This window comes from Thunnus albacares, chromosome 15 (genome assembly GCF_914725855.1).
Source record: "Thunnus albacares chromosome 15, fThuAlb1.1, whole genome shotgun sequence".
NCBI lineage: Eukaryota > Metazoa > Chordata > Actinopteri > Scombriformes > Scombridae > Thunnus > Thunnus albacares.
The window spans coordinates 25,904,378-25,920,801 of NC_058120.1; the positions used below are offsets into that span (position 1 = coordinate 25,904,378).

The 16,424-nt window shown below is 38.6% G+C and overlaps 1 protein-coding gene across 1 annotated transcript; it reads left to right on the plus strand.

Annotated features, from left to right (window-relative positions):
* Positions 1-11: 11 nt before the first annotated feature.
* LOC122997751 (protein LBH-like) lies at positions 12-12,261 on the plus strand. Its single transcript, XM_044373934.1, has 4 exons — positions 12-231; positions 6,515-6,590; positions 9,048-9,222; positions 11,084-12,261. The coding sequence occupies exons 2-4, from the start codon at positions 6,516-6,518 to the stop codon at positions 11,149-11,151; spliced, it is 318 nt and encodes a 105-aa protein (XP_044229869.1). The 5' UTR covers positions 12-231; position 6,515; the 3' UTR covers positions 11,152-12,261.
* The last annotated feature ends 4,163 nt before the right edge of the window (positions 12,262-16,424 follow it).

The window sequence follows — 16,424 nt, forward strand, 5'->3', positions numbered from 1 at the left end:
TCATCGAAGGCAGCGCCGGTGCTCCACTGCGCAGGCTCTGAACACTTTGATGCGAGCGGCAACTTCACCGGGAGCCTTGCGCGCCTGTCGCCCACAACAGCCTGCATCATCATCACCACCATCATCATCATCCTCACCACCACCAGCAGCAGCAGCAGCAGCATCAGTGTGATGAAGCTGCGGAGGACGGAGACCTTCCTGTTCTGAGACACTGGATCAGCCCGCGGACAGGTACGGAGCTTTTATCCGCCTTTTCACCACTCTGGAAACAGTCAGACACACGGTACTTCATTTCAGATACTAAATTAGAATCTGCTTTTATCAATTTTTATAAGTACCTGAATGATTAATCAGTTTTAATAATTAAAACTGCACCTTGAAGGTTTAGGAAAATTCATAAAAGCTGCTTTTCCTTGTGATTTTTACGCGCTGGTGATGCTCAGAGTGTGGGATTGTGCACTGATCAGCCTGAATAGTGTTTGTTCAAGTGTAGGTGTAGCAGAAACTGTTTTATATAGGTGCCAGTATTTATTTAAATCTATTAATAGTGTCTGCCACCTGCAGTAAACAGGCTACCTGTTGTTTGCCAAGCAGGTAAGACTGTACTCCAATCCTGCACATTGTAGACATTTTTAATCATATATATGTTAAAATGCATAAAAATGAATGAAAATAAGTTTCTGTGCTATTAAAACATTGACTAAGCGTAAAAATAGAACAGGAAATGTGAATTAGGGCAACGAAAACAGGAGGAATCAAATTAAACTTCAATAGAAACACACCAATGGAGCATTTGCAAGGCTGTATGGTAAGTAAAGAAGAATATCACTGTATTTGGCCATGGATTGAATTTTTTTTATGTCCTTGGGCAGTAAGAAACTCACTGGATTTATCTGAGGAACCTGCAGCTGAGGAGGTGGTGGTGTTGGCTGCTGCTGGCTCTGATTTAGTTGCAGAAATGGAAAAAAAGTGTTTGAACTGCAGCTGGGGCGATAGGAAGGGAGAGAGTGGGGCGGTCATTCCTGCAACATCCCATCAATATACAGTACTATCTGCAAAAATTAAAATAGTGGGATTAAACTGCCCATCAGACTCCTGGAGTGGGATTTGGAGGGTGCGGTGGAAGCCACTTTTTGCTTTCGGGTGCCGTTTCCTCTTTAACTCGACAGTCTCCACCATGATGAAACCCGTGATGGACAGAAGAAGAGAGGAGGAATTTTAATCTGTGATGTAAAGCTTCTATCTGAAGAGACAATCAGCAAGGATGGAAAAGGAGACACTGGGCATGCAGAGTAATTTTCTGGAGATACGGGTGTGTTTCATGTGGAAATCAAATTTTTTTTAAAAGACATTAGTAGGTGCAAGTACATCAGGGAGCTGTGATGGTTTTGGGTAGAGCTGCAACGATTAGTTGATTAATAGATTATTTTGATAATTGATTAATTGTCTGGAGTCACTCTTTAAGAAAAAAAATCTCCAAATTCTCTGTTTCCAGCTGCTCAAATGTGAACATTTTCTGATTTCTTTAGTCTTCGTTAACAGTAAACTTAATTTCCTTGGGTTGTGGACAAAAGAAGACAGTTGAGGATGCCACCTTGGGAAACAATGATTGACATTTTTTCACAATTTTCGACTAATCGATTATTTGGAAAAATATTCAGCAGATTAGACGATAATGAAAATAATTGTTAGTTGCAGCCCTAAAGTTGGCTAAATATCCTATGCAGGATTTGTCGGTTGGTGTTTGTAAACACTGCGTTCAAAGTTGGCCCCTCCTCCCTGGCTCAACGACACCAGAGCGAGAGAGAGCAGAGAGAGAGAGAGAGAGAGAGTGAAAGAAGAGAGCGAGCAGCAGTAGTGAGAACAAAGCCGTTATTCAAATGAATAAAACATTATTTTCTTATTGTTTCACAGCAGTTACGTTCCAAAGCACAAATAAACACACCCACACCTCTGCACAACCCTGAGGGAAGGTGCCGCATTGCTGGATTTTGTATGAATGCAGCTGAAACACCTGCTTATCCTGTCCGCTGCGGCCTCTCTGCTCTGCCTGTGCGTGTGTGCGTAACTCAGCCCCGCCCTCGGTCAAACAGACACACACGCACAGACAGCAGGGGAGCAGACAGCAAACATCCTGAACACGGCAAAATAATAAGAATAATAAGAAAAGAGGTTACAGCTTGTAAAATGTGAAAATGTACTGCTTTTCTCTTTTTCATATATTTTTAAATTTAATAATTTTCACCTTTTTGATTGTTAATTAGAGAAAAAATTAAGGAAATTTGGTTGGATTCCTTTTACTTGTAGTTGGTACCAGCTATTAGTTTTGGCATTTTATAGACCAAAGAACTAATTACTTAGTAATACAATAATGAAGATAATTGTCAATTGAAGCCCTGTTACTTTAATTCACTGCTCAGGAATCTTTGTCACTAACTTTAGGGTCAATTTAAAATTTAATGTTAAAAAACATATTACTATACTGTTACATTCACATTAATGTAGGACCAAGAAAAGTAACAAATTCCCAATGTGAGAGCCACTATTTGATTATCAAAGTAGTTGTTGATCAATTTTCTGTTGATCTGTCGAGCATAAAAAACCTCCAGTCATCCAGAGTTTGCTTTGGTCAAAGACTTTAATTCATGATTCAGCTGAATACTTCTAAAGAACGCTATTTTAAACTGTTAGATGTCGAAATTTCAACCACCAGTTCAAACACTTTCATCTTGAACCAACTGTAAATGTAAAGAGACAAACGTCTTAACATTTCATTTCTCTGCTGAGGCAGAAGTGAAGCAGCTTCCCGCAGAGTAAACAGGCAGACATTAACACGTGGATAACCTTGTTCAGACCTAATGGCTTAAATAAGGAATTATTATTCAGCATTTAAATTCCTGTGTCTTTTACGCTTCACATCACTGCAGAGTGAATGCACTTCTTGAAAACAGAGTCATCAGACTGAAATCATGTGCAGACCTCCACAGGCGTCCTCAGTGTCTACCTACAGAGCAGCAGAGACTTTTCTTTTATAACCAGGACATGAGACCGGCCGGAGTGACCGCACAGATTCCCTCCAGGGGAACAATACGAGCCTCAGATGAGGAATAAAGGCTGTATTGTCTCAGAGCTGCGATGATGAAGGGCAGAAGCAATTCCAGGTTTCACAGAGAAGTCTCACAACAACGCGGCCCCGTCCTGACGGCGGTAATTACTGCGTAACGGCACACATGAATACCCCCGAATCAGCTTTGGGCCTCGTGCACTCAGGCAAAGTGCACTACTCAGACAATCAGAAGCATAAAATCTCAATCGCTCGTCCCCATGGCAACAGCAACTGCCAGTTTGATTGTATGGAAAGTGGTGTTTCTGATAACTTGTCACATGTAAAGTCTGTCTTTCAGCAGCGAGCGGAGGACTCATACTGTTGGCTGGTTTCAAAGGGACGATGAGCAAAGGTTTTTATTTATATCGCTTTAACTTAGGTCTGGTTGCTATTGCTTTGTTAAAACTTATGCACGAAACATACTTGCAGAAAATATTTCTGTAATACCGGTACTGCTGGAGAAGTAGATTTGGTGATAATTTAAGGTGCAGTGTCTCTTGCATCTACCCAAATAGCCTCCCTATTATGTTTCTTTCAAAAATGCTCAGCATGCACATAGGGCAGAATTTGTACTGACAATGTCAATGTATGAAAGGAAATATCCTAAAATGATACTGAGCAGTCTGGCCTGAATACAGCACCCTCTTGCCTGCAATTGTCTTCCCCTCATTCTCCACATACTCCAGTAGGTCATAAGTGCACTCTCAAATCTGACCCCCCCACCCCTCCCCCAGAGATCAACTCTGAAACAAAATCTTCTCCCCGTCGTCCCGCTCTGGAGCCTCTAAAACACAGACCTGTTGAGGTGGAAGGGAGGTGGCAGTGTTGCCATCCTGAGCGTATCGATGACTGACATAGGATCTGACATAGGATGATGTTCTGGGCTTACAGTCATCAGCCTTGTTTTAAAACATAAGATGCCAATATAGATAAAACAATACTGAAGTAGACTGGCATTAATTTAACCAGCTGTACATTTATGTGACTGGATTCATTACAATAGCGCAGAATACGAATAAATAACTGCTACACATTGCACTCCAGTGTCACTTCCAAGGTTAGACTTTACTAAGTTATTCCTCCAATTTTGTAGTTTTTGTGAAGAAAATGGTGCCTGATCTAAGGTTCTGTGTTCAACATAACTTTGAGGGTCTGAACAGTTTCAAGATAAACTGCCAATGCTTGAGTGAAAGGAATGTTGGGGTTTGGTAGAGCCGTAAGGTCTTGTTTACTCACCTACACGGGAGGACCTGGATCTCAGGAACACTGACAGTATATCCACAGGGAATGCGGTCCCTCCCAGTCCACACCATAACCCTCATCAGTCTGAAATACAGAAAGAATACAGCTGTTCAGAATGTATAGGCCATTTCACTGTGGGTGAACCATTTTACATGTCTTTTTTTTTATAATTGAGCCAGGGGATAAGATGGTATCCATTACATAATCTAAAAAAATGTTTTTTACCTTTGAGAAATCTTGTCCCTCTTTGTGGTTTAGTAACCACAACTGGAAAGGTGAACTGTGGCATGCACTCCTCAGTCCATGATGATTTCATGCTTCCTTTAAACACTGAAGGTTATGCTGAATATGTGGCGTGAAGCACCTTTGTAGTGCATTCAGGTCAATCTCTTGGTCAGGACTGAGTAATTCTTGGGCCTCCAACTGGATGAATATTGTAGAGAACATTTTCATACACATCTCTCCAAAGGCACAAGAAACAATGAAATACAGCCTAGATTATTTTGTATTTTTGGCAGTTCACATAATTCAACGGTTAGCAGGATGGAAAAGTTGTACCACGTCCTTATGAGTAATGGCTGATTGACACTTATGTGGAGACAGCTGAGACAAGAGGACTGTGAACACAGTGATAAGAGAAGTGAGAGCTGGATTTTAGGCAGTGATGGCAAATTCAGATTGTGTTGAACTGGTTATGAACTGGCAGTAAAACTCCCCGCTATCACCTCCTGTGCTGCCTGAATTTTAACACACAATATGTAATTTTCTGTGGACCCAAATGATATGGAGTAAACCCAGGGGCCCTGGGCAGTTGCCTGCTTTTCCTAGTTGGTAAGCCAGTCTTGACTATGGTCAGAAAAATCACTAGAGGGATTTTTTGAATCCTGTAGAGAGTAGTTCTAGTCTAGATACTCTAGACTAGATTTACTCTCTAGTGACTCTAGACTAGATTCAACCAACCACTAGTAGACTACTGTCTTGCACTGCATTCATACAAAGGTCAGACTGCACAAACATTATCTTTAAGCTAAGGCTGCAACCAATGATTATTTCTCTACTGATTAATCGTTTTGTCTATAAAATTTCAGAAAAGAGTGAACAATGCCTGTTATAATACCGTAGAGCTGTTTTCAACAGTCCAAAATCTAAAGATATTCGGTTTACTGTCATCTATGACACAGAAAAGCATGAAATCCTCACATTTGAGAAGCTGCAACTAGCACATATTTGTAATTTTTGCTTTAAAAAATGACTGGAACAATTATCAAAATAGTTACTGGTTAATTTTCTGCCCATTGACTAATTGATTAATCTACTAATTGTTGCAGCTCTGCTTTAAAATGGCTAACAACAAACTCATCTACTCCTCTGTGTGTTTGTGTTCAGCTCAGCCTCTGACTGAACTCAGAATTCAGCAGAAACTCCACTTGTGTCTGTTATTTCCCTTCAACCTTTTTCCTCTCGTCTCTGTATGTTTATGAAGTAGATTCATAAGGCCTGGGGATACCTGTATACTTTTGTCGAAACATTCTCAATTCAGACAGACTTGTTTTCACATCAGTTTGCGTCTAATTGCATCTTTCCATAGACCTTGTATGCAATTGCATCTCTCTAAAATTTTGTTTGCGTTCTGTCTGAACAGACAGCAACAAGGTATTTTTGATACTTGGTGCTACTGTATGGACTAGGGCTGCAACTAACTCATTATCAATTGATCTTAATTGATTTAACAAGCAATATAAAATGTCAGATAACAGTGAGAGACATCTTTAAATTACTTGTTTTGTTTGACCAACTCCAAAACCAAAAGATATTAAATCTACAATGATATAAAACTAAGAAAAACATCAAACTGTCTCATTTAAGAAGCTGGAACAGTTGAATGTTTGACATTTTTGCTTGAAAAATAACAGAAAAAATGAATCAAATATCAACATGGTTGCAGATAATTTTCTGCTTATCAAATAATCGATTAATCAACTAATTGTTTTAGCTGTAATATAGACACAATTCAAATCATAAAGTGTTGAAGATTGATACCTAAATGTTAGATGTAGGATTTATAAATTGAGGTAAGCCAACCATGAACGTTCAGGTGGTAAGAAATCCCCCAAAAGCAGAGAAAACATGGTCAGTTTATTGATTAGTGATCATCATTCTCTCCAGGATGACTGAGGTGATGAACTCTCTGGAACCGGGGAAGGAGGACTTCAGCGGTGGAGCAGGAGGAGATCAGGACACAGTATCCTTCCAGGTTTTTGTGAATATGTGTGTGAATGTGTGTTTAGATTATTTCAAAGCATTTCTGCTTTATTCGAGTAGAAAGCACACAGCGGTGAGTCACAGGACTGATGAACAAAGGTAAAATGTGGGTTGACGCGACTAAGGTCATTAGTTGGACTCAGTCTCTGCTGTGAGTGAATGGTATGTGTCTTTTCAAACTGAGCCAAAAGGACAAGTGAGTTATCGTCTGTTGCTGCAAGATTTATTTTCTAAACATTATGTATCATCTTTAAGTGAATTATAAAGAATGATCACTGCTTTATTTGATAGCCTTTATTGTGAGCTCAATCTTCTTATTTCCTTTCAGTCAGATATATAATGGAAAGTACTTTACTTGGTGAAATAGACATGACAGTGAAAGTTTTTCAAAGGTCTGGATCATGTTTAATGTGGTTTCCTGCAGCATCTGATAGTGGAGGTGCCCTGTCTCCACTAATGTCAGAGGAAATTCGTACATTTTTATGAAATACGATATATGAAATGAGCAGTGGTGCTACATCACACAGCAAAGGCCATGTATTTAATGAGTGATGTAACTGTTTAAACAGTCATCTAAGAAATACATTGATAACAAGATAAGATGTGTGTCAGCTCAGCAGGTGACTGACTGATCGATGCACAGTAATCAATTAGAGCAACACGTTGCAATGTTGGTAAAAAAGTAGGGATGTAAAGATTAACCAGTTAATGGATTGGAAAACATATTCAAGAGTCAGAGATTTGGCTACATTGATACACAACCAGAGATCTGATCCAGATTCTGCATGAAACTCTGAAATTGGATGAGGCTGTCAAAAACCAATATGTACTCCTGTAGTGCCTTGTTTGTGTGTTGGTGTGTCCAATCACACATTAGCTTCAAGCCATCCACAACATTTCCACGCTAGAAGAAATGTCGGACTACCAAGTCTTTACGTTGCATTTGCAGTCTTAAAAACATACAATTGCATCCTAAAATCTGCCACAAACCTTACTACTCATTTAGGAAGGCAATGTGTACCCTGACAGTAAAGTTACTAGGAGGAGCAGTTAGCACAAGGCAAGTAAGCTAGCATTAGCAGCTAATGCTACTTCTAACTGCTCCAGTTCACTGAAGCTATGAGCTGTTTTATTTTCACAGATATTCATCTATACATCACTGAAAATACCAAATTCAAATGAATGATGAAATAATTGATTTATATCATCAACTTTTATTAGTTAAAAAAGTAGAAATATATCCTAATCACAGCTGAATTGAACCCGGCTTTGAATTGCAGTATATTGTATTGTTACTAACATATCAGGGTGGGGGATGAGAGTGCTTACTACTACTGCGAACCAGTTTCGTGGTGGAAACCCTGTATAACCATTACTTCAAATGTATAGTCAGGACTGGCTTCTCACTGAAATGCAGTCATTTATATGCAGTTAAAGCACAGGTTCTAGGAAACCAAGACGTCTAAAAATCAGTTTGCCACCAAATTTAGTCCAGAAGACGTTTAGATGTCAGTATCACTGTTGTTGTGTTGCTAGACCAGGGGTTTTCAAAGTCTTATTATGAAACTATTTTGACAGTAACTGTTTGGGTCATGGACCATACCAAACCGAGAAAGGCGTGCACCGAACTGAACATCCTCTACTGAACGGTTCAGGATGAGTACATGAACCATTACACCCCTAATGTACAGACAACTATCACTGGATTACGTTGATACTGAAGAAAACGCAGGCAAGTTCTGGAGTTATACTGTAAGGAGTGTCTTATATTCTATGATTTTTAAGCAGATTTATGGACATTGGGTACAATAATATCTTTGGGAAGTGTGAGTCACATTGATTCTAAAAATATGTCTTTCATGTTTGTGTTGTCAAATTTGACTGAGTTAAGACCCAGAGAAAAATTTTGATGCAAATTGAGGCAATTGGACACTGAGGGTTTTAAAGTATTTTAATTGCCTCCATGAGCTCTGTATCAAAGCCGCGCTGACAAGTGTTGATAAGCAGCCAAAACAGAGGCCAAACTACAATAATTAACTTCCCGTTATTTTTAGAGCACTGGCATAAACCTGTCTCTTTCACCTCAGGCAGTATCTTTGCCTCATATCTCTCCACTCTTCATCTCTCTTCACAGTTTGAAAACCTTTGTGCTAGACCAACAGTGTGTCAAGATAATGTCAGGTACAATTTAATTAGAAAAAACGTAAAGGAAAGCATGTGCAGCACAATCAAAATAGAGGTCATAAGTTTAGTCAGAGTTCAAAGTAAAATATGAGTGAAGCCACCATCAAAAATCCATTTTAGATCTTTCATCTGACATCCTAATCCCATTTTTACTGCATTGTTGTTCTTTCACATGTGTGGCGTGAACAACGATGTTCTTATCCCCCCTCAAATATGATCACACTTCAGTTAACCTTACATAAGCTCACAACAGATATTCCCAGATACCCATGAAAGGTATCCAAAGTTGTCCAAGAGGCTTCCCTCCATCGTGGTGGAGCCGACGGACGGAGCCGAGGTGGAGAGTGGCGAGCTCCGCTGGCCCCCGGACGAGCCGAGCTCTCCGGACGCTGAAACTGAGAGACAGTGTGTAGAGGAACAAGCCGCAGGTGAGGAGGAGCGTGTGTTGTCTTTCACATGAAACCACAGTGGAAAAAGTTGGACCTTGTTGCCCTTTTGTATTTACCACATTTAGTTTCCGAACAGTCAATTACAAGTAAACCAGGACTTGTGAACAATCAGCAGCTTGTGTATTATTACAAATAGCTTATGAGTTACAGTTCAGGCATACTCCTCTGATCTTATCACTGGATACTCATAAACACTCATATTTAAGGGTTGTTTCCTGTAGTTGGTTTCTGTAGTTAGTTCTACTGATAATGATCCACTTTGCATTCATCTTGGAGATGGACTGAATCTTGCATTTTAGCCATCTCAATGGTATTTTTTGCTACCATTCTTTGTTCTCACAGTACAAAATGTCCTCAATAGAATATATATTGTGGCATAATATTCATGTAACAGAAATGTGGCAGTATTATTTTCATTATTTTTTCTTTTTCATTTCTTTTTTTTCTTCATGGAGCTGAAAAGTGGATTGCAATATCTAGTAAATCTACTGAGTCTTCAGGCTTCCAGACATAGTGTGTGTACATTCATGGAATCATAAAACTCACTTTCTTGCTCAAATTAAATCGTGACTCCTCTTCATCTCAGTTCATGACGACTAGTGTGGATCTGTGTCTGTCTGCCTCTGGTTGGGTCTTTGCATTCACTCAGTTTGCGTTCATGCTGCATATTGACATTGCCTCAAGTTATAAGAATACAACTGAAACACAGTATTTGTCACATCTGCATAGAAGATTTTGGTTTTTGGCTAAATATGGTTTTCCAGGATATTTTTTGGACTTTAGACAGTTGGCCTTGATATTAATATGGATATTCTTTTTAATTCTCATATTCTATTAGTTTTATGTACACCTGCTTGTAAAACAAGATGATTTTTAAAATGTATTATTTATTTACTTTTTTACTAATGATTATTTTCATTATTGATTAATGAAATGGTGATTATTTTCTTGATTATTAAATTAGTTGTTTGGTCCATAAAATATCAAAGAATGGTTGATTACTGTTTCCCAAAGCCCAGGCTGATGTCTTCAAATGTCTGCTATTGTCCTGACCAACAGTCCGCAAGCCAAAGATATTCAGTTTACTAAGGCAGAGGCCTAAAGAAACCAGAAAATATTCTCATTTGAGTAGCTGGAATCGGAGAGCCATGTTAGTGGCTCTGTAATGCTTGAGACCCAGTAGTGCTTTGATGTTAATGCTACGTTTGGCAATGCTAACATGCTGATATTAAGCAGATGTACTGTTTACCATGTTCATCATCTCAATTTAGCATGTTTGTATGCCTACATTTGCTATTTAGCATAACACATAAAGCTGATTAGTTGAGAAGGAGATACTTGCTAACAAATTTTGATCACACTATATTTCTCCTATACGTTCGACTTGGCCTTTGACAATGTATTGTCCACAATTTTGTATTCACCACGGGCTATTTTTGTCTTTAGGTCATCCATTTTGATCTGCCAGCTGCTAGCCTACATAGCTGTGTCATCAGTGACTCTCTATTATTTGACCAGATGTGAAATAAGGGCCGAAAGGTTGTGCCATGACTGTCCTGGGCATTCAAAATAAAACAATTAATGGCGATTAATAAATGACGGGACTGATAAGATTCAGCTGGTTAAGATGATAATTTCGCCTGCTGCCTGCCCACATTTTGTTCATTTTCACTTGTGCTTGTACCTGTTCATTAATATAAACATACATTTTTACGTGTTACACATACTTTTGGGTACCCGTTTGTACCTGACCTGGTGGAGGATTCTGCCCTGGAGTGTTATTAAGTCTAAGTAATTTAAAAAGATTAGCGAGTAATCTAGCATCTGCATGTTCTTCCAGGTGAGGAGCGGTCAGATGTCGCTGTGGACGAAGAGGCTTCAGCGGCGGAGATGCAGGATTCCAACTGAACAAGCTCTCCTGCAAAGCCCACTGTAACTGTGAGTGTGTCCAGACTTGGATGAACACAACAGAGTCCAATAGAAGAGCACATACTGTACATGGATAGAAAGATCACAGAAATAGAGGAGGAAGAGTAGAACAAACAGATTCCCAAACCCAAGCTAACGGGGCTTGGAGCCAGAGTCGTGTCAGCAACTTCTAAATAAATCTAGCGAAGATGTTCTTTATTTTGTGTACAGATCTTGCGCTGATGAGGGAGCTTGCTCTGACACATGTAAGTTAGTAAAGATGACTGAAGGGACCAAATTGCCACCCTGAATCCTTTTTTGTCTAGATGGCACATGCCTTTTGAGTTTCTCTTTATGAGCTTGTTTGAGTTGCCTGGAAATTACCAAAAAGTAGAATTGATTGCCTAAAATTAGGCTGCAAACATGTTTTTAACGTCATAATTCAAAGTATAGAGACCACACTTAAGCTTCAGTTGAAGTATTTGAGGGTTTTCTTGTCTAATATGGCATATGTCACAATTCCGAGTTTTTAATTTAATATTTTCTCTCTCTGGCTCCAAGCCCTTGCCTTCCAAATGCCCAAGATATCATCTGCACATCTGATCCGGACAGATGTTCCTAAATGCTGTCTTAAGTATTTAGCTCCTGTGTGCCATACTACTACTAATGGTAGCTACGGTATTTTGTGCACAGTTTTTACATTAACTAGATGTAAATTACATATGTTAAGTGCTGACTGCTGTAGTTTGGTGATCTTGGTCTCACTATTCACTTTGTAATAATAGCTACGATGTTTTAAAGAACAGTATTTGATTAAGGAAGCCTTTATCGCTTTATTCGATGTTATTACGATACATTCTTTAATATATTATGATATGTACACATTGTTCTCATACAGTAGGTGTTAAAGGGAATGTAATTGTGTTCTGTTTTACTTAAGATAAGAGCAATATGTTCACAGGAATTTAAAGGCAGACCATTTTGTTACAGAAGTAAGAATATAACCAGTATATTTTAGATGTGTGTCGCTTGTCACAGACATGATATTTTTTAAAATACTGGAAGCCTAAATTATTGCACAAGTAATAAACTTTTCAAAATTCTTAAAAACGTTCTTACAGTCATTGTCCATGTGGTTCATACTGTACATACAAAGGGGAGCTTCAGGTGTGACCTGACTGGATGAGATGGTTTCTAAACTCAGTTTGAAGTCATTTGTGATCAACCAGAAGGAATTACAATTATATTAGTTACACTTATCACCTCTTACACAAGTCTCGTAAAACACATTTCACTTTAATATTTATGCTTTATGTGGTAGCAGCTGTTTTGCTGACATTAAGACACATCTGGATCTGTCGTGTAACAAAACATTAAAGCTGCATTAAGTGGTTTTTGATCACAAGGGGGCAAGAAAACTTCAAAACAAACTCAAGGAAAAACAGCCCTGATATAACATTAACTTGTCAAGTGTTCATAACTTAAAGGATAAGGCTGGCGATTTTCTATATTTTTCTTGTTGTCAACAAATCTCATGTGCAGAACCAAACCAACAATGAATTGATCTACTTACAAGTATGATGATCACTCAGTTGTCTACTGTGCAACCAAGATTTCAGATTTCAGATCAAAATCAGGCAACAGAAGAAATTTAACTGGGCAGATACCAATTAATACCTAATGTACAAGATGCTTGGGATTTTCTCTACACTGAGTTTATTGATGTTGTGGACAAACATGCTCCTTGGAAAACTGATAAACTCTTAAACTCTTAAACTCTTAAACTGATAAACTCTTAAACTGATTTTAAGAAGCAATTCTGGGACAAAATCAAAACCATGATTAATACATCAGATAAACATTTTATTAATCAAATAAGAGTTGCCAATACAATAAGGAGACAGAAACACACAAAGATTTGCATCAGTTCGTCTCACCGAATGAAGAGCAAATCTATTCTATTATAATGAGAGAAGGAACAGAGAAATGATGTGTGATTGGTCAAATCATACAAACTTGTGGATTACAACCAATAGCAAACAGCCACAAGGTATACACTTACATGCCCATGTATGCTAGATAAGAGCCACATCTCCCAAGGACACAGGAAGGCAAGAGCCCTAACCTGTCTGTGGCTTTTGACCCTTTAACCTGTCCTGTTTACTCCCAGACCCAGGATGTTACCTTATCTGAGCCTAAACAAGAATGGAAAGAGAGGAGTGTGCCTCCCTAAAACACATTCCTTCTCACAAGGACGTACACACATTAACAAAGCAAATGATCATCCTTGCACAACTCTGCACATTAAAATGATAAGCCAACCTTTTCGAGGTCTTTCATAATCTTTACATTAGTTCTGTGGTTCAATTCATACATTCATAACAGAAAACAATGTGTCGTCTTACATGGAAATAAATCAACAAAGAGGTGTTCCCCAGGGTTCCACACTGGGACCACTTCTCTTCTCTAAACAATTTACCATCAATTTTCATAACTGTTGTGATCAACTTTATGCTGATGACACTGTCATATATACATATAAACCTGATCTACCACAAATTCATGCTTCTCTTCAGTCTGATTTCAACATCTTAAAAGATTGGCTTTCATGTAATAAACTATTGCTTGATGAAACAAAGTCACTATATTATAATCTTTTGTACCAGAGAGAAACTCCAATCCATACCCGGTTCTTGTGTAATAACCTGTAATGACGGCACTCCTCTGCATAAAAGTGATAATATTCAATATCTTGGTGTATGGCTTGATTCTGAACTCCATTCAAATCACACTTTTATCATGTCTTACATAAAATCAATATCGATTTTGAAACTGCTTTACATACAACGTTCGTAAGAAACTCGCCTCTCAACTTATACTTCCAATTTGTGATTATGATGATGTTGTCTATCAAAACGCATTAAAATCAGACCTTGTTCCACTTAACACAGCATATAATAGACTCTGCAGATTTGTCCTTGGATGTCCTTTGCTCACTCATCTCTGTACAATGTCTGTTGCACTGAAAAGGCCATCTCTAAATGTAAGAAGACACATTCACTGGCTTCATCTTATATTTATATGTATTCATTTCAGTTATCCTCATTATTTACAACAGTATCTTGTACCTTTTACTTCAAATTATCAAGTTAGGCACTCTGCTGAGCTCTGTATCTCTGTCCCTTGTGCTAAGAAAACAATTAGCAAAAGAGCTTTTATGTTTTATGATATTAGATCCATTTCATCATTTGGTATGTTTAAGAATGCCTTGTCTTCTTAATTTGAAATGGACTGCTCTTGTAATCAATGAAGCCGTCACAGTTTATACCTGATGTTTATACCTTATGGTATTTGGTGATCCACTCACACTCTATTGTTTAGAGTGTGATATATGTTGGGACCCCCTCGAAAATGAAATGGTACATCTCAAGGGGCTTATCCTAATAAATAAAATTCTTGAATGGAAGTATGGTGTGTGTTTCCAAAGCCTGATATATCTTATTCCTCTGTTCTGTTGACCTCCATTGTTGTCCAAAAACTATTAAAAACACGCCAGTGAGTCACACGGCTGCACTGAGTGACATGTCCCTTCATCATGAAGAGTTTGGACAAGTTTGTTTGTTTAGAGACGGCTCCAAAGACTAATAACAGCGATCACATTTTCAGTCTCCAGAGAGTAGTTCTGTGTAAGGCAGACGGTACTGAGCATGTGCAGGAACATGGTTCCATTTTTTACAGCTTTGCTAGCTTGTTATGCTACATATCACAACCTCTTGACTTTGTATTGAAGCTTTTTGAGAAATTTACAGTGTAGTTCAAAGTCAAGAGGTTGTGATATGTAGCGGTGAGCATGTTACCCAGTGCAGTGTTGTGGCTCATTGATGTGTTTTTAATAGTTTTTGGACAACAACGGAGGTCTACGGCACAGAGGAATAAGATATATCAAGCTTTGGATACACACACAATACTTGTAAGTAGATCAAGAATAAGTACATCTTAGAATTTACTGCCTGCCGTTTTTTAACATCTAACTTAAAAGGATTCACTCTTCATTTCTGTCACAGAAATGTTGTGTCCTTAATACGACTACTGACGCTCCTAACTTTGTTATGTTTTTGTCTGCTGACGTCTGAAAGCAGGTCTTGAAGCTCCTCAGTGTGAAATTCTTGTTTTTACTCTTTGGTAACATTTTTGTGAATGAAACTCGCCCACAAACAAAGCAGAACATGTGGCCTCATATTGCAGTTTAGTGGCGTTGCACCTCCTCCTGAACAGGTGGCATTCATCAGGCTGAAACAAGCGATTTATATTTATTAAGTTCAAGCACTTAAGAGAGCTTGCTGAATCTGACTTGAAACACTTGTATGAGCAAACCTCACAGAAAAAAAGAGTTTTAGGTGAAAAATACAAAAATGTTTTGGCATGAAGCCCATTTATACAACAAAAGTATCATAAAACAACAAGCACCAGATCACTCCTGACTACATGACTGAACCCTCTTTAAAAACTGTTGCTTTTATGTCTTGCGTCAATATCTATAATCATTAACTTACAGTACTTGATAAAAAGTAGCAGAAACCACATGTATCCATATTAATAATCACATAATTTAATGGGAAATGCTTTCCTATTTAACGCAGAGTGCAGCTCTTCTCATTGAAGCTGGCTCAGGTGTGTTTCTTCTCCTCTGAGCTGGAGGCTGCAGCATGAATCCAAACTCTCTGTTCTTATTTTAGTCTCTGGTTTATGCCTTCTTGCCTCATAGTTATTCAAGGAGAGCAACTCCACCATCTGCTGTATCCACTGCTGCATTTTACGTCATAACATGACATCTCACCGCTGCAACTTTTCAAATATCACTTGTCGCCCTCATTCAAAATAATTTTATTTATGAATCCGGCGTTGACAAATGGCAGCAGATGTTCCGCACCTTTTGACATTAATTCATTTTTCATCATGATATGTTACACGGCTGTGGATCAGCTGTGCCGACATGTTCCGCACTTTATGCCCTCAAGTGGTGGATATGACAGACATCACAAAAATATCCACACACGCTCCGCTCGTAATCGTCGCTTTGAGGCTGATGTGAAAGTTACAGCAAAATCTAATGTGACAAGAACAGAGCAAAGTCACTTTACTGTGACCAGGTGAATCCAGGTGAAAACTGTCATCCTAAATGTATTTAATGGAAGAGGAGAAACATCACGGGTGGATGATTTAAAGGTTCCATCCAAGGCTGCAGCTTAATAATTAATACTGATTAATAGATA

What these genes read in the sequence shown, in the direction of transcription:
- LOC122997751 (XM_044373934.1), top strand. Translation starts at nt 6,516, where the DNA reads ATGACTGAGGTGATGAACTCTCTGGAACCGGGGAAGGAGGACTTCAGC. An exon ending in CAGGAGGAGATCAGGACACA is followed by an intron (nt 6,591 to 9,047) that starts GTATCCTTCCAG and finishes AGCTCACAACAG; the next exon opens with ATATTCCCAGATACCCATGA. An exon ending in TGTAGAGGAACAAGCCGCAG is followed by an intron (nt 9,223 to 11,083) that starts GTGAGGAGGAGC and finishes ATGTTCTTCCAG; the next exon opens with GTGAGGAGCGGTCAGATGTC.